Genomic DNA, 21,507 nt, shown 5'->3' with positions numbered 1-21,507 from the left:
TCGGGTGGAGCCACTGCGCAAGCCAAGGGCGGCGCCCGCTCGGGGCTCCGCACCTGAGGGAGTCTTCAAGCCGCCGCGCAGACCGCGCAAGCGCCCTGCCGCTCAGCCCCGCCCCGCCTTCGCCCTGCTCTTGTAAACGCTTTATAAACCTAAGTGCAACTTCGTACGCAAGGTTCGTTTAACCTTATGACGGCTTGGGCAGGAGATGCTGTCAGCTCCATTCACAGCGGGGAAGGCCCAGCCAAGCCAAGGGGGGGGGGGGTGTCAGCCTGGCCTCAATCCCGGGTTCCTAGGGGGCAGGCCGGGTACAAACGGGACCCTGGAAGCCCTCCTCTCTTCTCCCTCACTGTCTGCACACCTTTCTGGGTCTCCCTGGGCATTTTCTTATTTCTGTTTAGTTTTAACAGACAAGCTCTCACTATGTTGCCCAGGCTGACCCTGAACTCGTTTCAAGGGATCTTCCCGCCTCAGCCTCCCAAGTGCTGGGACTACAAGGGGCCGTCACCACGCCTGGCTTGCCGTCGTGTTTTCAAAGGCCGTCAAAATCACAGCGATTTTCCACTGTATGGATAGATGGGGATTGAGCTACGTCCTCATCCTTTACCATTTTTTTTTCTTTGAGACAGGGTCTTGCTAAGTGACTAAGTTGCCTGGGCTGGCCTCAAACTTGCCATCTTCTTGCCTCAGCCTCCCAGGTGCACACCTTACCTGGCCTCTTTTGTGTCTGTAAACAGCTTGTAGTTGGATCTTACCTTTTAACTTCCCGCTATCCTGTGCCTTTTTTTTTTTTTTTTGAGACAGGGTCTCAAAGCGATCCTCCCATCTCAGCCTCCGAGTGCTGGGATCACAGATGTGCACCACCACGCCAGCTGCCTCTTGATTGGGCTGCAGAATCCATTCACATCCACTGTAATTGCTATTAAGGTTAAGGTTCGATGCTTGTTTTGTTACTTTTCCCGTATGGTCCCTGTTTTGTGCCTCTAGTCCTCGAATCCTGCTTTCCTGTAAAATATTTTCTAAGTTACCTTTTGAATTCCCTTTCTGTTTCAGTTACAAGACTTTTTGAGTTAACTTCTTAGTAGTTTCCCTGGGGATAACAACTAGCATCTTAATTTCTAGTTAAGATCTAAACCAAGCTAGTCCGAGTTAACTCTAATTTTAATAGTATATAAAATTTTTCCTCCAATATAGCCCACTTTCCTCCCCACTCGCACACACCGTTGTCATACAAGTTACACCCTGACCCAACAGTTTTGTAATTATTGCTATATGTGGTAAAAACCGAAGACAAAAGTTACAACAAAAATGTTTCGTTTGTCACCCTTGCTGATGTGCTTTCTTTCTTTCCATGGATGCTTTGTGGACTTTCCCTTCAGTTCCAAGGCTCCCTTCACTGTTCAGAAGGCAGACCCAACCCTGGGCATAGTGAGGCATGGTTGTCATCCAGCACTCGGGAGGCTGAGGAAGGAGGATCGCCTCTAAGTCGAGGCCAGCCTGGGCTACACAGTGAGACCCACACCAGCCTCCCAGGACACTTGCAAGAAGCTACCAGGAGGAAGAAGTCGGCTCCACTCAGCCCACCCGGTCCCCAGTACTCACCGGTCACCCAGCCCAGCCCTGCTCTGTCCCTTCCTCCCTCCCAAGCAAGTGAGACTGCTGACTCAAGCCTGGAGGAAGGCCATTTATTTCCAAGATAAAGACTGTAGTGCTAAGACAGGACTTTCGGGAAGCAGGAAGTCTTAGTTGTCGCTTAGAATTGTGTCAGGGACACGATGGTGGGAGGCCATGCGTACAAGGGGGGGGCCTTTAACCAACACTGTTACAACACTTCTGTAAATGAGCAAAACATCTTTAAAAATCCTTATAAATTCTTTATAATATGTTACACATTTAGAGACAATATTTACAATAAAAGGATGGGGAAGGAGGAGAGAGGTCTACAGCAATTCTGCCTAAAAGGAGACTGACGGATGTGGCAGTGGGGTCCATCCATGAGCCTCGGGGCTTCTCTGGAATGAGTGAAGGGACGTGAGGACGTGGTGACCGGAGGTCTATAAACAGTGCAGGGGGACCAAGGGCACTGGGCCCCACCCACCTGGCAGGGCCACCCAGGTCAGAACCCACAAATCAGTGTGACAGAGACGCCAGGGGGCTGGTGACTGCTCCCCCTTACAAGGAAGAAGATTAGGGTCCCTGTGCCTGAGCTGAGGCACAGCAGGGAAAGCAAAATGGAGGGAGGAGGCTGGGGCAGGAGAATCTCCACAAATTCAAGGCCAGCCTGGGCTATATAGTGAGACCCTGTCCCTAGAAAACAAAAAATAAAACAAAAAATAAAACACCCAATACAAAACAAAAAGGAAGGAGGGGGTACAGGCGAGGGGACCCCAGACCTTCAAACTGCTGGGGTCAGCAGCTCCCCACCATCTGATGGCTGGGCGTGGTGACGAGGAGGTTGGCAAAGGATCTGCGGGGGTGACCTTGGTGAGGGTTTCAGTCCTGCGTCTGTGGCCCAACCCTTTCTCTGGCTCTGAGAGGAGCAGGGACAGACACCTGAGCGTCCCAAAGGAAGGGACCTTGGGGGGCTGGGGGCGGTGGAAGGGCACTGGACAGGCAGAATTGCTACCGGAAACATCTTTGGACAGCGACTACTCACGAGCACACACACAGCCCTCTCCCTTGCGGACGCCCGCCGGCACCTCCTCCCCTGACACCCACACCCCCTCAGTAGACCAAGAAAGTGAGGGGGCCGCAAAAGTCGGCCTGAAACCCGGGGCTTCCACACCCACACTCCACGGTCGACAAGGGTTTCGCGGAGCAGACACAGAGGGGCCCACTCGGTCACACACGCAGGGGACAGGACCAGAAGCCCCCCCTTTCCGGGGTCCCTGCCCCCCATTCCACCACACAAGCTAGGGGTGACCTGCAGCCTTTCTGCCCCGGCCAGAGGCCCCAGAGCGGGGACGAAAGCCAAGGGAGAACGGGGCGCGGGGGTCAGAGACACGGGTGGAGGCGGGAGGCGGTGGCCACAGCCTGCAGGGTCCCCAAGTCCCCGGGGGGCAGCGAGGCGGCGGAGGACGAGGCGCGCGCCTTGGTGGACTCCAAGCTGCTGAGCCCCGAGTCCTTGTTGTCACTGTGGGCGCGCGCGCCCGCGGCCCCCTGCGCGCCCCGCTCCTTCCACTCGTTGAAGTTGAGGTCGGTGAGCGGGCTCTGCACCACCACCGTGTGGCGCCGCCAGCTGCTGCGGCGTCGCCGCGTCTCCGGGGACAGCGGGCGGCGCAAGCGCACGGCCATGTCGTCGGCTGTGCCACGCAGCCGCAGGCGCAGCGTCTCCAGGCGCGAGGGCCGCGCGCCCAGCGCCTCCGCGGCCCCTGGGGGGCGCAGCGACTCCTGGCTGCTGGACGAGGCGGAGCCTGGCGCGGGCGCGCGGGGGCCCTCGGGGTCAGCGCGCCCCCGGGCCAGGCGGCGGCGCGCTAGGGTGTCGCAGGGCATGAGGCGGTGCGAGCTGAACGAGGGCCGGCGCCCCCGCGCGCCCGCGCCGCCTTCCGTGTCGGTGCCCGCCAGGCTGGGCTCGCTGCGCTCGTCGTCCGCCTCGTCGCCCGCGCCCGCCCGCCGCGCGCCGCGCCCGGCCGACGACAGCGTGGAGTAGCCCGACGCCACGGAGCGGGCGTCCGGCGCCGGGGCCGCGGGGGGCGTGGGGCTCGGGGCACGCGGCGGTGGCTCGGGGGCCCCGGGCGCCCCCCCCCGGGCCGCCTCGTGCTCCGAGTCGTCGTCCGTGCTGCTCCCCAGGCCGCGCGCCTCCCGCCGCTTCTTGCGCTTGCGGTTGACTGCCGAGATGAAGGAGATCGCCAGCATCTCCCGCGCGTACGGCTCCTTCCTGGGCGCCCACGAAGCCTGTCCGGGAGACGACGCCGGAGTGAGGGGCGCCCAGCCCGGGCCCCAGGGACGCCCGACCGCGAAGCTGCCCAGGCCGGGCTCCAAGCAGCGGCCTCTGCTCCCGTCCGCTGGGAAATTCTGTACCCCGACCCCAGGCCCCACCCGGAGCTCTCCAGGCTCCCCCAAGAACCCTCTGCTTGGGGGGCTGCTGTCGCCGCGGGCCCACACAGGGCCACACTGGCCGCCCTCCCTCCCCGCCCGGGGCCTCCGTCCTTGTTCCGGCCTGTGGTGTCCTGTCCCCTCCGCCACGGCGGCTCCTCCTCACCCTGTCCTTCCTGGGCCTCGCTGTACCTCCACCAGGGCTGTGTGCCCCCCCCCCCCCCCGTCCCAGCGTGTGGAGCGGGACTCTGGTCACCTCCCAGCTCTGCCGAGACCTGCGGGACCGGGAGGGGCCCTCTCATCCTCCCACATCGTCCTCAGCCCATGGCCCTGACTCTGACCCGGCTGCCCACCTTCACGCTGGGATCCCTGACCAGCCTTTCCTCTGAAGCGTCCTTTTTGAGATAAGGTCTTGCTAAGTAGCCCAGACTGGCCTTCAACTGGCATCCTCCTGCCTCAGCCTCCTAAATAGTTGGGATTACAGGAGTGCACCACCATGCCTGGCCATGGGTTTGCAGTTTTTGCTCCAAACACTCTTCATAGCCAGGCTGCTCAAAAGAGTGCTCTGCACCTGCTCTTTCCCGGCCTGGTGGGGAGCAGCTTGCCTCTTCCTCCGGGCTTCTGTGTCCACTCTACCCCCACCCACATCTGGTTCCTTAGCTTAATGTCCAGCTCCCTTTGAGACTGGGGCTCATTTTTATATTTCTGTCTGAGCACAGTGCCGATCAATAGGAGAGGCTCAGTTAAGTATCTGTGGTCTAACCCTGTCCCCTCCAACAGTGCCAGGTCTCTGTCCTCAGGGCACTGTGGTCTCAAGCATGAGGTGAAAGTGGTCCTTCCTCCTCTATATTCTGGAAGAGATGATGGAGAATTGGTTTCATTTTTAAATTTTTATTTATTTAGGTTTATTTAGTTAGTTAGTTAGTTTTTGAAACAAGGTCTCACTATGTAGCCCTGGCTGACCTTGAACTCCTGGGGATCCTCCCGCCTCAGCCTCCCAAGTACTGTGGCACCATGTCTGGCAATAATGAAAATATTTTTAAATTATTTAAATATAAATTAATTAAAATAAAAATATTCCTAAAATATCTGGTAGAATTTACCAGTGAAACCATTTGGACTTTTTTTGTCTCAGAGGTTGTAAATTAGAAGTTTGATTTCTTGCCAGGCATGGTGGCGCATGCCTGTAGTCCCAACACTTAAGAGGCTGAGGCAAGAGCATCACCATGAGTTGGAGGCCAGCCTGGGCTTACATAGCAAGACCCTGTCTCAAAAAATCAAAAGAGATCTTTGATTTCTTTGGTAGGAATAGGACTACTGAGGTTCTGTATTCCTTCTTATGTGGGGTTTGACTCTTTGAAAGACCTGGTCTGTTTTCTCTGAGTTGGGTTTTGGGGAGCAGAGTGCTCACACCATTCTCTGATTGTCCTTTCAATGTCTGGTCTTCAGGGATGTTGCGCTGCCATTTGTCTTTTTATTCTGGCTAGAACTTTATCAATTTTATTTATTTTTTCAAAGAACCAGCTTTGATTTCAATGATTTTGTTACTTGTTTTCCATTTCGTGTATTTTACTCTTATCTTCCTATGTCCTGCCCTTTGCTTGCTTAAGGTTTCCCAGAGGCCCTACAGAATGTTTGTCACATCAGACACTACTGCTGTCTCCATTTTACAGATGAAGAAGCTGAAGATCAGGGGGAGGAGGAGGTTAAATAATTGCCATTTTCCCGAAACTGTAAGTGGCAGAGGCAGGACTTGAACCCAGGACCTCATCTGAGACTCCTGAGACTCCCAGGCCAGATCTCCCTAGCTTCCTTCCCAGAGACCCTCAACTCTCTGGGCCCTAATTTCCCACAACACAGGGGTGCCTACCTTGGACTTGGCTGAACTGCAGGTGGCGAAATCTGTGAATGAGAAACAGAAAGAAAAAGGAAGTTGGATCAAGGGAGAGAAAGCTGAGTCTGTGAACACAAGTCCCTGCCTCAAAGGCTTCAGAAACCAGGGAGCCCGAGCCCTGAGAGCTCCCAGGCCCCAGGAGGGTGAGCAACACAGGTGGCGTTTTCTAAGGGACGGGATGGAGCAGAACACGATGTCACAAACCACCCCGTCAGGGGCAGGGGGTGAGCGCAGGCTGCTGCCCAGCCGGGCTCACCCAGGTTACAGGCCAGGGCGTCTCCTCGGGACCTGTCTCCCCCACCCCCCTCTGGTCCCTGTCATTCTGAAGCGTTGGAGAGAAAATGCCAAATGTCGATGAGTCACGGAGACCAGCACAGTGACACACAGCACACCACGGAGCTGGACAGGGACCACACCGTGCATGGCGAGGAGATGGGCCTGGCCCCCCATGCCCAACACGAGATGAGTGGTCAAGGCAGAGATGAAGGGACATGGGACAGTGGGCTGTGATGGAAACAGCAAGGTCAAGCTGTCCCAGGAGCAAAGTCCCCACTGCGGCCCGGATGGAGTCAGGAAGGGTCTGTGACCCAGTCCTGGCCATGGCCCCTGCCGGCCTGAGAGCCGGGGTTAATGCACACTGCAGGCCAGTTAGCCCCTCCCAGCCCAGGCAGTGAGAGGAACAGGATGGCGACCACACGACACACACAAGGGCGGCAGGTGACTGGAAGAGACGGGGCGCCCGCCACCCACCCAGTCCTGGGCAGCTGGGGCTTGCTGGGGCCTCGGTCTGGGACAGGGCGTGACAGCCACAGCTCGGAGGAGCCGGCGGCAGGGGCCATTCAGGGACCCAACGACAGAGGTCAGTGGTCCTGAACTGAGACAGGCACCAGCCACAGAAAGGCTACTTTTCTTGTCTTTTGCTTTGTTGAGGCAAGGTTTGCTATGGCCTCCAAGCTACCCTTGAACTCTCTATGCAGCCCCAGCTGGCCTCAAATTCATGGTGATTCTCTTGCCTCAGCCTCCTAAGTACTGGATTACAGGTGTGCACCACCATGCCCCACAGAATGGCTTCTAGGGGTGGCATCACTGGTCCCTAAGGAAGTGGCCAGAGTCTGGGGGCTGGGGTGGCAGCAGACTTCTGCTCGGCTATGGGGTCCCCACTCCCGGGACACTCTGCCTGCCCGGCCTTCTTCCAGTCACTCGCCGCTGTTAGTGACCGAGGCTGAGACACTGCACTGTACCCTTTAAATCTCCAACAGGTCCGCTGGAGGAGGGAGGCGGGGAAGAGGGAAGGAGGAGAGGCGGGAGTGAGAAAAGGAAGAGAGATTAACACGCGGCCCCGAGTCCAGAGTCCAGTTGGTGGAGGAGGCCCCGTAGCGCCCACAGAGCAGCCCGGCCGCAGCCGTACCTGGCAGGGGCAGCCAGGGTCCCCTCAGGTCCCCCCACCGCCCCACACCCCCACCCCTCACCTGGGCCTGGGTCGCCGGGGGGCACCGTCCTGCCGATGTTGGGCAGCAGGTACTCGATGTTGGGCACCGACTGCGGCTCCTTGTCGTCCACGGGGGTCTGTGAAGAGGAGGGGTCAGCACGCAGGTCCCCCAGGCGGCCCGGCCCCCAGGGACAGCAGACAGGCCATGGGGCAGGAGGTGGCGTGTGTCTCGCCTTCCCCAATGAGGGAGGATCCCAGAGGTCTCCTCAGCAGAGACCAGGGGACGGGGACAGAGCCAGGCAGCCCCGTCAGCCTGGGCAGCTCCAGGGCTGGGTGCTCTGAGCAGAAAGGGTCCCCCAGTCCTGTTGCCACCCCATCCCAGGACTCGGATCCCTCGCACATCACTTACTCTCTCGCCCTTGTCCTTGTCATCGCTGAAGAACCAGTCCGACTGCAGAGGAGACAAAAGGAAGGGAGGAAGTCAGGGCGGGCCGGGGACCCTCCCTGGGATGAGCCCCGGGCTGGGGGGCAGCGGCTCATGTGGCCTGATTGTCCCCAAACACAGCCCACTGCCAGCCAGTGCAGAGGCAGCCGGGAGCTGAGTGCGCCCCAGGCCAGGCGGCTTCCACCCTGAGACAACCCGCAAGGTCCTGAGTTCGATCCCTGGTACGGGGAAAAAAAAAAAAAAGAATGAGAAACTAGAGACATTTATAGCTAAATGGATGCATACTGAGGCCATCCTCTTAAGTGAAATAAACAGGACACACATGTGTAAATACCGAATAGTTTCTCTAGTGTGAGAAACTGAGAGTGTAATTAAGGATTAAAAGGATTAAATGGAATAATTGATAATTGGAAATATTAAAAGATCCAAAGGGGTAGGGGTGGTGGGAGGGGAAGGGGAAAGGAAAGCAGGGAAAGGAAAAATTATGAGAAAAGAAAAAAAATGGAAACAAAATCTATGTAAATAGGGAAGGGCAGAGGGGGCGAAGGGTGTACAAGTAATGGGGAAAAAATAAGAACCAAGATACATCATGCACAGGTACAAACACCCAATGATAAATGTAAACGTATTATATACCTAAAATGTACCAATAAAACAATTTTTAAAAAAATCAAACCCACTGTCTCAAAAAAAAAAAAAAATCAAACCTGGACACAACAGAGACATCTACTATAGACGTCTGTTCCCTAGAGGTCCATGTGCTCCAGAAGTGGCCCCAGGTGGCACTCTGGGAGGCATCTCAGGTACTAGTTGGGGGCGCCATATCCAGCCCACCCTCCTCTCCTGCTCCAGCTCCTGGCTGGTGGGGTGAGTGGTTCTGCCCCTCCACTCCCGGCCCAGCCCTAAGTAGCGAGCACCTTTTCTCTCTTGTTCAGTTACCTCGCTCAGTTACTTTGTTACAGTACAGAAAGCCGAATACAATGCCCTTTCGCAGGCAGGCTGTGGGTAAACCAAGGTTCATCTGGACAAACGATGTTACCAGCTATCACCAAGTGGCAGTGGTGCATGCCCATGATCCTAGCTACGGGGAAGGCTGAAGCAGGAGGATCGAGAGGTCCAGCCCAGCCTAGGGTACTCAGTGAGACTCTGTCTCAAAATAAAACAAAAAGGTCTGGGGAGCAGCTCCATGGTAGAGCGCTTGCCTAGCACTTCTGTTTTCTGAAAAACAGAAAAAGGAAAAAAATAATGGGCTGTGGAGAGAATGTCCAGGCAGGTTGCTAAGGCAAGGAACCATTACATAAAGGGTGCACAGATGTCACACATGCCGTTCTGGAAAAGGCAAAACTATGGAGAGAGTGGAAGGCACAGTGGTGAGCAGGGTGACTACAATGTTTCATTGTCAGAACCATTCATCCTTCCATCTGCCATACATCAGGAGCTGGGGATGAACCAAGGCCTCAGGGAACAGGGCAGGTGCTCTCGAACTGGGCTCCACCTAGCCCGGTGACTACTGTGAGACCAGCCATGGTCCTGCCCCGTGGGGATGTGGAAAATGGGGAGGCCACCGTGTTGAGGGGCAGAGGGGCCTCTGGGAAATCACTGCACCTTCCTCTCAACTTTGTTGGAAACCTAAGACCACCTCTGCAAAAGCAGGGGCAGGTGGCAGGTAAGGCACTGTTCATCCAGACAAGGGCGTTAGACGCCCAGTGCACAGCCGCTGGGCTGAGTCCCAGAGCTGCAAACTAATATTGATGATCTTAAAGTATCAATATATATGAACATTTTCTAAAAAGATACCAGAATTGACATAAGGGGCCAGGCATGGTGGCACACGCATGTAATCCCAGCACTCAGGAGGCTGAGGCAGGAGGATCATTGTGACTTCAAGGCCAGCCTGGGCTACACAGTGAGATCCTGTCTCAAAAAGGAAAAAAAAAAAACCTGACATAAGGAAAAGCAAACATAGACTAAGAATCATTAAATTAATTGAAATAATCATTCAAGCTCACACCCCAAAAGCACTCAGGCCTAGTTACTTTACAGTTTTATATTTTCCTCCTCTAATCCAGGGAATGTGTCATCTGTATTTACAAGTTGTTATTGTTGTTGTTCAATGTTTAATTGGCTGCCTCTCTTTAATCTTTAACGGCAGGAAACCATGAGTAAGAATAACAATGATAAAATAACAAAGAGCAATGACGGTGCACTATTTCATCTTTAAAACAGAAGTACAAACAAGTTGCTTGAAAATGCAGAAAAGGAGGGAAAGCTGCAAAGTGGAATTGCATGTGTGTATGTGTGTGTGTGTCAGAGAGAGACAGGGTCTCACTATGTAACCAAGGCTGGCCTCAGGTAATCCTCCTGCCTCGGCCTCCTAGGTGCGGGGGGTTATAGGCATCTGCTACCACACCTGGCAAGATGGCTAAATTTTAAAGCATAGTAAAAAATAATTACATCATGATTAAACCAGGTTTATCTTCGGAAACAGTGATGGTTCAAACTCTGAAAAACTCATCCATACATTAAATGAAGGAACAAAATTCTGTGATCTCAATAGATGCCAAAAAGCATTTAATGATATTCAGCTCCTGAATATGATTTTAAACAACTTTAAACACCAACAATAAGTAAGAACCTCCTTAATTTCATAAACAGTATACTTAACGGAGAAATTTTAGACTGTCTCTTTGAGGACAAGAATAAGGAGAAAGCCCGGCCTGCTGGCACATGCCTGTGATCCCAGCACTTGTAAGTCTGGGGCAGGAGAAGTGCCATGAGTTTGAGGCCCACAGAGTGTGTGGGGCTGTCCTCCAGGGATGCATGCCCTATCAGTGACCCATGGGACACGACAATGTTTGCAGTTGTGCGGGTTGGTGGCTTCTAGAGAGCCTGTTATTAACCCAGTTGCCCAACGGACAATTCAGGTTCCATGTATGCCTAGAGTTTAATGTGCCTTTTTCTCCCCACATGTTTGTTTTCCCTGTATACTTTGTTCAGCTTTCTCATTCTTTTGGAAGCCTGCTTGTGTTCAAAGTCTCACCTGTGCTTTTCCCCTAGATGGCCTTTTATTTCTGGGAATCTTTAATGAGTCGTCTTTTTAGGACCTCAATTCATCTCAGTCTACCTTTCTGCTGTGTTTGGCAGCCATTTGGGTTCCTCCTGTGAGGTCCTTGCATGGTTCCGACATGTTTGGTGGCCATTTTGGTTCATCACATGAGTCTGTCATGTGGTTCCGCCATGTTTGTTTGCCATTTTCTTTTTCAACTGACTTCATGGACACCAGGAAATCTCACCCTTATAGATAAGAGCTGTAGCCTCTGCTTTTAGGGAACATATAAGCTTCCTCCCTGCTTCTCTTCTGAATTTAGATTGCCTCCTGGTTTCTTCTATAGTAATCTGCGTAATTTAGAAACATGCCTGAGGGCCTGAGCAAACAAAGGGAACAGGCACAAAGGTAAACTCTAGGGGCTGAGAGAAGGCAAAAGTGGAGATATCCTTGTGCACAGAACTTTTAAAGTTTTTTTTCCTCTTAAATGGTAAAAAAGAAGTATCCGTCTCTCTTGCCTTAAACAAAGTACCAACGTTTTTATTATTGAGATAAATGTAAGGGGTACTGCCTCTCAAGGAGTTGAAAAGCTCCACCCTTCTCTCTCAGAAGTTGTTGCAGAATTCCAAAAGGACAAGGAACACCAAATGGCAACCAGGAGGACAGTAGGCCACAGGGTATGAGGAGTTCTAAGAAAAATAAATGTATAAAAAAGAAGGTACCAGGGCTGCTTCCGGCAGAGGCGTCTCACTAGTAGTCCTGCAGTCTCTTCCTTCTGCAGGAGGCGCCCTACGAAGTACCCCAGACCTAGTCTTCTTTCTCTCTCCATGGGCCCATGATGCACCTTGGGAATCACTGCAGATCCCAGCGACCTCACCGTTAGGCTGCATCCTTAAAAACTGGGAACCATGGGGTTGGGGATTTAGCTCAGTGGTTCTGCCTCCTGCCTCAAAAGCGCAAGGTTCCGAATTTGATCCCCGGTACCAAAAAAACAAACAAACTGGGAACAATTTGACCCTGACAATCTGAAAAAAGAACAACTTCTCTTCTACTGAGATACTAGCTGGGTCCAGTATTAACCAGGAAATGGTGGAAGGTGGGTACAGAATGGTGGTCTAAACTACGATATTATTCTTCAGTTCGATCTTTTTGCAAAGGGCAAGGAAAGTGGTGTGAAACTTAGGTTCAGGGTTTTATGGCTCTGCCTCTGGGAAGGCCCAAGGGCCAAGGACTATGGTACTGAAAGAGGCCTCTAAGGAAAGGGAAATTGGTAATGTCAATGTCCCTACCCTCAGACGCCTGCCTGTCTCTCAGGAGATGTTGGTCTCTCCCACCTGTCTAGTGAAAGCAACCACCCTGGTGGTGTCCTCGCCTGCTGCCTTATAATCCTCAGGCCAGTAAATCAGCCCCTTCTCTTCAAGTGACCCAGGGCTCCCCAGACAGCTTTAGGCCCCACAGGACACGCTCAAAGTGGAGCTTCTTACTCCCCTAGCTCACAGCTCCCCCTGCCCCTAAGGGAGTCCAGGAGTCGAGGACACTGCTGGGGTCCAGGTTCCTTTCTCAGTGGCAGACAACCACAATGCAAAGAACAGTCAGGCTGATTTTCAAAAGCTCCTGGTAGCTTTGCGGAGGCCCCCAGGCCCCTGTGACTGAAGTGCGGGAAGCGGGCTTTCCTGTGCTCCACAACGGGGATCTAGATGAGGATGAAAGGGGACAGCCTGACAGAAAAGGACAGAGCAAAATGATGGCTGCTGTAATTGGCAGTGCTTCAAGCACACCCCAGTCGTGCTCGGGAAACCCAGGGCCACCGCCCAGGCCCAGTCTGAGTGTCAAGTGGCCCACGGCACTGTAGGACCCCCCGCTCCTAGCACAAACCCTTTCCTCCTGCTGAGGAGAGGGGACTGCAGGGCCCGAGGCAGCCTCCAATGGCCCTGTCCCTCATGTCTCCATCTCCTGTGAAAAACTGCAGGCAACCGTGGGCATCGTGGGTAAGCAAATTCCATCATTCTGTTTTCATTTCCTTCTCTAAACAACGCTGCTCTAGATCTGTGGCCATCATTAGGGGCAAGAGGAGCCCCAGTCAGAGCTTCTTCACTCCTGCTTTGCCCACAGGGCTAGGAGGACAGCAGTGATGCCCACCCCCAGAGGTGTGGTCACTGAGGGAAGGGGCCTCAGAGACACGGAGAGACAGGTTATGCGGCTGTCAGCTCATCACTGAGGCCAAAGCCCTTCCCCGGGGGACCTCTGCTCAAAACACAGCTCGAAGTCCTTCCTCAGGCGCTGACACTAGGAAAAGACAAAAGCTCAGAAAAGTTTCCAACTCCTAGAGACAGTCAGTCTATCGTCCCAAGCAGGAAGCTGTCATTCACGCCAAGGAGCCCCAAGGAGATGTGTCTGAAATCTCCTTGGGAAATCAAAAGGTTGACAGAAAGGCAAGAAGGGCAGCTTCACAGCCCCTCAAGACCCCAGCCTCACTCCCAGTTCCTGTGGAACCATTGTCTTTCCGAAAGGAGCACAGTGAAAAGCTATAAAAACCCTACATGACAAGTGGTCACTTGAATTCCCCGGGACTGACTCTACTCTTGGGGACCTCCGGAAGACCTGAGGCTCCTCTTGACAAAGCAAGACTCCGGCCAGGTGTAGCAGCGCATGCCTATGATCCCAGCACTGGGGAGGCTGAGGCTGGGACATCGCCATGAGTTCGAGGCCAGCCTGGGCTATGGCCTGTCTCCAAAAACACTACCACCACCAAAAAACAAAACAAAGAGCAAGACTCTGGCTCTGCCCTGGGTGAAGATACGCTGTCACCAATGGCCTCTAATTCACCGCACTTTCAACGGCACCTGTGTCAAGACTCCTGTTTTCTTTTTTTTGGTACCGGGGATCGAACTCGAGTCCTTGCACTTGCACAGCAGGCGGCGAAACCACTGAGCTACATCCCTGGCCCAAGACTCCTGTTTTTAATCAAATCCATAATGTGGGTAATTGTGCCAGGGCTACAGCTCTCAAGCCCTTGGTAATTTATCCAATATCCCCCTCTGCCATACTCCATCATTCACAGGAAGAGTGCGAGTCCGCCCTGTTCCTTCTCATATTTGGGCTCTACATCCCCAAACCAATAGGAGAGTTACTTTCCTGACAAATTCACCAAGCTCTCTCCCATCAAACAGGCAGCTCAACCGCCTTTCCTATACGGACACTAACTCCTTCCTCGTGGTCTGAGGCAGATTTTTGTCCACCTGGCTGGTGAGGCACAACACTCCGAGGTGGCTGGACAGCACAGTCCCCAGGGAGTGGGGGCTACAGTCCCTTTCAGCAGGAAGTAGCTCCGTGAAGACAGAGACCTCCACTCCCTCAGCGGCCCAGAGAGGATTATGGGGATTCCTGCCTCTCAGGGGGAATGTGGCCGGAGGTTAGGGTGTGGCCAGGCGCTGGGCACGTGGGTGTGACCTGTCAGTCACAGAGCACGATCTCCAGGCCTCCAGAGAACTCCATTAGGTCTTTGCTACCAGCCGGTGGTCGCCAGCGCCAGCCTCCCCCTCAGGCTGGGAGGGCCCAGGAGCCTGCGGGAAGCTTCACAGTCCGCATCCACACTGTCCCCTCGGCCCGCGCCGCCTTCTCCTGCCCCCGCTGGCCTCGACCCCGTGATCTCCCTGCGCACCAGGGCTGGGTCCCTTCCAAGCAGAAGCCGTCACCTCCGGTCCCCAGCACCTGCCAGTGTCTGTGGATGACCAATGGCAGCGACGACAATGGTGACAGTCCCTATGACACTTCCTAGCTGCCTGGCCCCTTTCTTGGTGCTCTGCAGACCCTAGCTGGTGCAGCCCTCACCGGGGCCCGTGAGCGGAGCGCTGTTACTCCTGAGCTGAGCTGCACAGATGAGGAAACAGGCACGCAGTGTACAGGAGCAGGCCGGCTCCACGGGCAGGGCACCTGTGTTCCCCAGAGAGCACTTGGCAATGTCCGGGGACATTCCCAATGGTCTCAACTGGGGAGACGTCCCAACATCTAGAGCTAGAGGTCAGGCACACCACCAAACATCCTACAACGGGAAGTCCCTGCGGTGGCAAAGAAGCATCTTAGCTGGGTGTGGCAGCGCAAGCCTGTCATCTGAGCACTGGGGAGGCTGAGGCAGGAGGATCGTCAGGACCTCGAGGCCAGCCTGGGCTACACAGTGAGACACTGTCTCAAAAAAAAAAAAGCTGCGCTTTGGGCCTCCCTCTCCCTGAGGCTGCTGTTTCAGCCATCTGGGCAGATGCAGCCTTTCCAGCGGCCCCTAGAAGCCACAGTGCCAGGAGCCCTGTCTTCAGGGACACCCCTACTCCACCCCCAACTGCCAGACCCTCCACAGAAGGGGCTGCAGGAGGGCCGGGCCCGGCCCGCCCTCCCGAGGGGTGGGGCAAGGCTCCAACCAGCCTCTGAGCCCCAGTTCCCTCGGGGTGATGGGACCCCACTTTCCTTCCCCAGGGCCAGGGCCTTGGCCAGACCTGGGCTGGAAATCCCCAGGAGGGCTGAGCCGACTGTCGGCGCCCTCTGCTCGCCTTGGGGTACTCAGGGGACCCCAGGACCAGGGCTCTGGGTGGCCAGGAGGTGGAGGCGAAGCCGCCCCGCCCAGCTCCATGCCCTCTGCTGCCCGTCCCGAGGGACAACCTGCTCTCCCCAGGGCCCGGCTGGCCCCACCCGGCCGTAGCTGCTTACGTGCTGGATCAGTGTCTCCACGATCTTGTATCGGTCGGGCATGTGGGTCACCATGTCCGTCATGTTGTCCTCAGATGTCCTCACCAATGTCGGCCCGAACACCAGGGCCAGGTTCCGGGGCTCCATCTGGGCAGGACGGGGAGGCAGGGTCAGCATGTGGCTCTGCCCTCTACCTCCCAGGCCCCATCCCGGCGACATCCTGAGTTGTCCCCAGCCCAGGGCCGGGCATCTCCTGGCACTGGCAGGGACGTGCTCAGCCAGCTTCCAGCCCTGCTCATTCCCAGCCCTGGCTGCTACGGGCAGTGGCCCAACCTGCACACCCATTCAGGGCAGCCCTGAGTGCTTGCTGCTGATAGTGGTGCACTAGGAAGAACGGATGCCGAGCTAGATGGGGCACTGGGCTCCCTCTCAAGCTGGGCACTGTGGTGTCAGCACCGTGAGACCCTCAGAGGCTCAGGCAACGCTGGGGGGCACTGGCCAGCACGGAGGTTTGGGACAGAAGGGCCTAAAGCGGGGCCGCATGGTGAGTCCTGGCCGTCCCTCCCCCAGCCTGCACCCACCTTGTTCTGCTCTGAGTGGTCCGCGATGGTCTTGAGGTGGCCCACGAGGAACTTGAGTGTCTCGTAGTAGTGTCCTGGGAGGTCCCGGATCTGGGTGGGAGAGGACTGTGACGCCTGTCCCACCGCAGCCACCCCCTCTCCCGGGCACGGTGGGGAGACTGAGGCCATGCAGTGGGGGCCCTGGGTCCCCCGTCCTATCCTACCAGCAGCACCCCGATTTCTCACCAGCTTCCGAAGTGTCTTCATCCGCTCCCTGGCATCCTCTATGCGATTGGCCTCGATGAAGTCGTTGTATTTGTCTGGAACACAGCGAGGGTGGCTCAGGGAGAGGCAGCGCCTCCCCAGAGGGGTTTGTATAGATCTCTCTATCATCTAGCATTGTGCGGCACTGGGGATCGAACCCAGGGCCTTCACTCGGAGCTGCACCCCCAGCCCTTGCTATTTTTTATTGAGTCTTTTCCCGAGTGCTGAGATCACAGCTGTGCACCAGGACGCCTGGCTCGTGGCCTGGAGTTTAGGTGGCCAGAGCCACTACAGCTGCTCAGGGTCACCTGCCCGGGTTGTGCACTTTGGGGGAGCCCAGGTGTGCAGAAAAAATGAGACCCAAGATGCATGTTGTCCCTGAAAGGTTCCTGCCCCAGGCTGGTCGAGGACATCAAGGTTCAATAGGCCAGAAGTATGGGGGAAGGGGATTATAGACACCCCCACCTGTCAGCACCCCAAACCCTGATTCCCAAAGTCCATGGGGAACCCTAAAAATCGGAAGGCAATGAGCCTGCTCTAAAATTCACTCTGGGGCAGCCAGGCATGGTGGTGTGAGCCTGTCCTCCCAGCACTCAGAAGGCTGAGGCAGGAGGATTGCCGAGAGTTGGGGCCAGCCTGGGCTGCACAGTGAGTTCAAGGCCAGCCTGCACTGTGTAATAGGGCTCTGTCTCAAAAAAATACAGAAAATAAAATTCCCCCAGGGCTGAGGCGTGGCTCCATGGTGGGCAAGCACTTAGCAGGCACCAAACCCAGGGTTCCATCACTAGCACCAAGAAAACCAAAAGAAAAGAAAATTCATTCGGATGAGCATTCGCACAGAGGGCAAGGCTTTGTCTGCACTGGCACTGGAGATGGAACCCAGGCCCTCTGCTAAGATGCATCCTCTGCCCCTTTTTTATTTTGAGACAGGGTCTTACTAAGTCACTAAGTTGCCCAGGCTGAGTTCAAACTTGTGATCCTCCTGCCTCAGCCTCCTGAGGAGCCGGAATCACAGGTGTGCGCCACTGTGGCCCCAAGACTATTTTCTTAAGAAAGCACATGGAGGGCAAGGAGGTTTGGAACTGTCCTTGGGAGAAGCGGCTAGAGGGGAATCCATTTCTGCTTCACATACTACACGAACAATTTCAATTGCATGACAAATTAGAGAAAAAAATGAGGAAATGTTTTTGCCAGGCCCATTGGCACATGCGTGTAATCCCAGCTCTGGGAGGCTGAGGCAGGAAGATTGAAAGTTTGAGCTCAGCCTGGACAATTTAGCAATCTAATAAGACCCTGTCCCAGAAAAGGGCTGGAGATGTAGCTCAGTTTGAAGGCCCTGGGTTCAATCCTTGGTACCACACACACACACACACACACACACACACCCAAAAAACCAAAAAAACGTATTTTTGCAAGCTTAAATCCTAAACATGAGCTGCAAAATCCATTCAAGAAAGATTAACTGTTTTGATGACATATTTTGTTTGTTTTCCTTTTTCTTTTTTTTGAGACAGGGTCTCACTATGCAGTCCAGGCTGGCTTTGAACTCGCAGCCATTCTCCTACTTCAGCCTCCCGAGTGCTGGGATTATATGCGTGTGCCATGATTCCTGGCTCTTGTTTTGTTTTTTGAGACAGGGTCTCACTATGTAGCCCAGGCTAGCCTCAAACTCACAATGATGGTCCTGCCTCAGCCTCCCAAGTGCTAGGACTGCAGATGTGCCGCATCATTATGGCTTAATGACTTGTTTAAAAAATGTTTTCAGTTTCTACATTGAACAGTTAAAAGGGAAATACCAGACTACAGCCAATATTTACAAAAACCAAGGATTAATATCTATAATATACAAGGAGTTTGTTCCCACTAATCAATACTGAAACAGACAATGTGGTTCAATCCCTAGGACCACAAAATGGATAGAGAAAGATAGATAGAGACAGGCAGATAGAAACAAACAAGGCCAACACAAAAATGGGCATGTTGTATGAACAAGCAATCACAGAGGGAACAGAAAAGGCCTAGAACCAATGAAAGGAGATTTAATCTCCCAAGCAACAAGAGAAATGAAAATGAAAATAATGAGAAGCTGTTTCCACTGCAGATTAGCAAAAGTGTGTGAAGTCCCAGGTTCAATCCCCAGCACTGCAAAAATAACAACAGTAACAATGATGATGATGATGATGATGATGATGATGATAATAGGAAATTAATGTCCTGCATGCTGACAGGGCTGTGGGAGACACCCTGGCTTATGCAGTTAGCAGGTATGTGACCTACAGCCTCCTTCTCAGTTTCTTTTTTATTTTATTTTTTTGGAGACAGGGTTTTGCTATGCAGCCCAGGCTGGCCTCAAATTCACAACCTTCCTGACTCTGTGGAACTGTATGATTACAAATTCAATTACTCCCCTAGCCTCTGTTGTGTTTAAAAATTAATGGTTAAAATGTGCTTGTTAATTCTGGGATAATAGATAAAATCTGCAGCAAAACAAAGTTCCTAAGTAAATTACTCAACCCCTTGTTTGTCCAGAGAACGAATGTTCCCGGACCCACTGTCGGTAGAACAATCCATCAATGTGTCTGCTGACCATCAGTACGTGACGGTCGTGACCATATGGTCGTGACCATTACTGTGTGTGTCTGCTGACCATCAGTACGTGACAGTCGACCACTAACTTTTGTTCCTTTTTTCGTACATCTACATGTTAAACTCCCCTTCAGCCCCCTATAAAACAGCCTTGGACTCTGAGCCAGGTGCCCCTCTAAGCTATTTTGCTTTGGGAGTGCCGTCTGGCCAGACTAATAAAGGTCTGTTTTACTTTCCAACTTGTCCGGTGTGTTCCTTCCCGGGTGTTCGTCGCTGCAGTCAGCTCCTCGGAGCGTTTGGTAAGGCCCTCGGTCTTACAACTCAGCCTCCCAGAGGCTAAGAACATAGGTGTGTGGCACCCACCAACGCATACTTCTGCTCGCTACTTCATGGCAGCTCTCAAAGCTCCACGCTGAGACAGGTGAGGACCCAGCAGCGCTGCAGCAGAGAGCCCAGACCTGGGCCACAGGGACCGATCCGAGGGGACCCCAGAAAACTCGAGTCCACTCAGCCTGTGAGTGTATGTGGCTGATTTAGAGAAAGAGCAGGATCTATGCGGTGAGATAAATGTCTCAAAGCCACAGCCCGCTTTGGGGTGAACGGTGCCACCAGTGCTGAGCTGCGGCTGCCCCTCAGGCCCAGGCAGATCCTGGTCCCTCTCAGTGCCACAAAGGCGACATCGCCTGACAGCTTCAGTCAAGCCACACCCTGGCTCGTCACGTGCAGGGAAGGAGTTGTGACAGTGGCCTGGGCTGGATCCGCTCTGCCACCTAGGACCTGTCCTCTGTGACCTCAGGCAGCTCGCAATACCTCGCTGAGCCTCAGCTCTAGAGCTGCGGTCGCGCCCCAGGGAGTGACCAAGGGGAGGCCACAGAAACAGAGGCCCAGACAGGGTCAGCTGCGACCCCTGGCGGCGGTGTGTAAGAACCACGCGATCTGCTGAGCGCTCCACTGCTCTGTATTAGCAGAGCTTCTCACATGTGTTTGTTTTTAAAATACCCAAAAATGCCAGATCCCAGCACTCAGGAGGCTGTGGCAGGAGGATCGCTGTGAGTTTGAGGCCAGTGTGGACTACACAGCAAGACACTGTCTCAAAAAATAAATAAATTGTGGCCTGGAGATTTAGCTCAGTGGTTCGACGGCCTGCCTTGCAAGTGCAAGGTCCCGAGTTCGATCCCCAGTACCAAAAAATAAATAAACAAACAAACAAACAAAATTAATTTTAAAAATAAAAAGGGCTAGCTCAGTTAGAAGACCCTGGGTTCAATCTCCAGTACCAATTTAAAAAAAAAAAAGGTCAGAGTGCAGCGTGGTCTCCCACCCCAACTTCCACCTCCTACTCACCATTGGTGAACAGAGGCTCGGGCAGCTTCCGGAAGAAGGACTTGAGCAGGCTGCTGATGACATTGAGGTCCTGCCAGCGCTGGGGAGGGACAGTGAGGTCAGGCACATCGCGGGCGGCACCTCGGGGGTCAGAGGTGACACGAGGCCCCTGCGCTCCATCCTCACTACCCTGTCACCCGGACTGCACCTTCCTCCCGCGCTAACCCGGCCGGCCGGCGGAATCACTGCTCCCTTCCATTGGCCCGTGCCAAGAATGAATGATTGTTGCCCTTCTGTCCACAAGAGGGCGCCATCGCCCCACAGCTCGGCCAAGGGAGAAACCGCGCCAGGCTCGCTCCTCACTGCGGGCCCGCGGAGGGATCCCCGCAGCCTCACAGGCCCAACACCTCCACCAAGGACAGGCACCCCAAGCGCCCTGGCAGCCCACTGGGGCCCCTCCTGAACGGACGTGTCCGCCCCGCCGCCCACCCCCTGGGGACCCCAGGCCACTCCTGCCCAGCCTCAGACTAGGCCCTGCGGGTGCACCGGCTTCACCCATGGGCTCCTCTCCCATCACCCACACACAGGGACTGTCACGGGAGGACCCTGGGAGCTCACTGCCCACATTCATGGTTTTCTAGGAAAAATCTTTCTCATCAGAGCCCCTTCTGTCAAACGGAATCGCACATGAACACCCAAGCTAACAGTGGAGCAGAGCAGGGTTTTGGCCCTGCCTGTGGCGCCCAGGCCCCTCTGGGAACCCCGGGACTCTGGGGAACGCCATTTGAGAACCACTAGCCCTGCTCCAACATTTTCTTCCCGTGCTAGAACTGAACACAGGGGTACATCCTTATCCCTTTTCAAATTTTATTTCGAGACAGAGTATGGCTTATAAGTTGCCCAGGTTGGCCTCAAATTTATGATCTTCCTGTCTCAGCCTCCCAAGTAGCTGGGATGACAGGCATGCATCACTGTGCTCAGCTACAAACTCTTTTACTTTGTTTTATTTTTTTTTTATTTTAAGTTCTTTGAGACAAGTCTCACTATGTGGTTCAGGCTGGCCTTGAACCCACTAAATAGCCTAGATTGCCCTCCAACTTGGGGTGATCCTCCTGCCTCAGCCTCCTGAATGCTGGGATGACAGGCGTGCGCCATTGTGCCCAGCTACAAATTGTGTGGCTGTCAGCTTGCTCCCCAAGCTGCTCTCTGCCTGGCCTCTTCCCAGGCTGTGGCCACTGGGTGGCTGGCCAT

General features: G+C 54.3%; 1 protein-coding gene across 5 annotated transcripts in view; it reads right to left on the bottom strand.

Annotated features, from left to right (window-relative positions):
* Window positions 1-1,661: 1,661 nt before the first annotated feature.
* The window catches only part of Arhgap23 (Rho GTPase activating protein 23), a 61,534-nt gene continuing 41,688 nt past the window's right edge, over window positions 1,662-21,507 (bottom strand). For all 5 annotated transcript variants that reach the window (XM_013077634.3, XM_013077633.3, XM_021239856.2 and 2 more), the window contains 8 exons: window positions 20,278-20,356; window positions 16,330-16,403; window positions 16,105-16,194; window positions 15,545-15,670; window positions 7,765-7,806; window positions 7,396-7,492; window positions 5,903-5,934; window positions 1,662-3,891 (listed from right to left, as the gene is read on the bottom strand). In XM_013077634.3, coding sequence (XP_012933088.2) covers window positions 2,992-3,891; window positions 5,903-5,934; window positions 7,396-7,492; window positions 7,765-7,806; window positions 15,545-15,670; window positions 16,105-16,194; window positions 16,330-16,403; window positions 20,278-20,356 — 1,440 coding nt within the window. In that variant the 3' untranslated portion in view covers window positions 1,662-2,991. The remainder of the gene's footprint in view (window positions 3,892-5,902; window positions 5,935-7,395; window positions 7,493-7,764; window positions 7,807-15,544; window positions 15,671-16,104; window positions 16,195-16,329; window positions 16,404-20,277; window positions 20,357-21,507) is intronic.

Source organism: Heterocephalus glaber, unplaced genomic scaffold, assembly GCF_053883595.1.
Source record: "Heterocephalus glaber isolate CG9 unplaced genomic scaffold, H.glaber_assembly_v1.0 deba00001773, whole genome shotgun sequence".
Lineage (NCBI taxonomy): Eukaryota > Metazoa > Chordata > Mammalia > Rodentia > Bathyergidae > Heterocephalus > Heterocephalus glaber.
The sequence above is the reverse complement of the archived record's forward strand: the minus strand, read 5'-3'. Positions and strand labels throughout refer to the sequence as shown.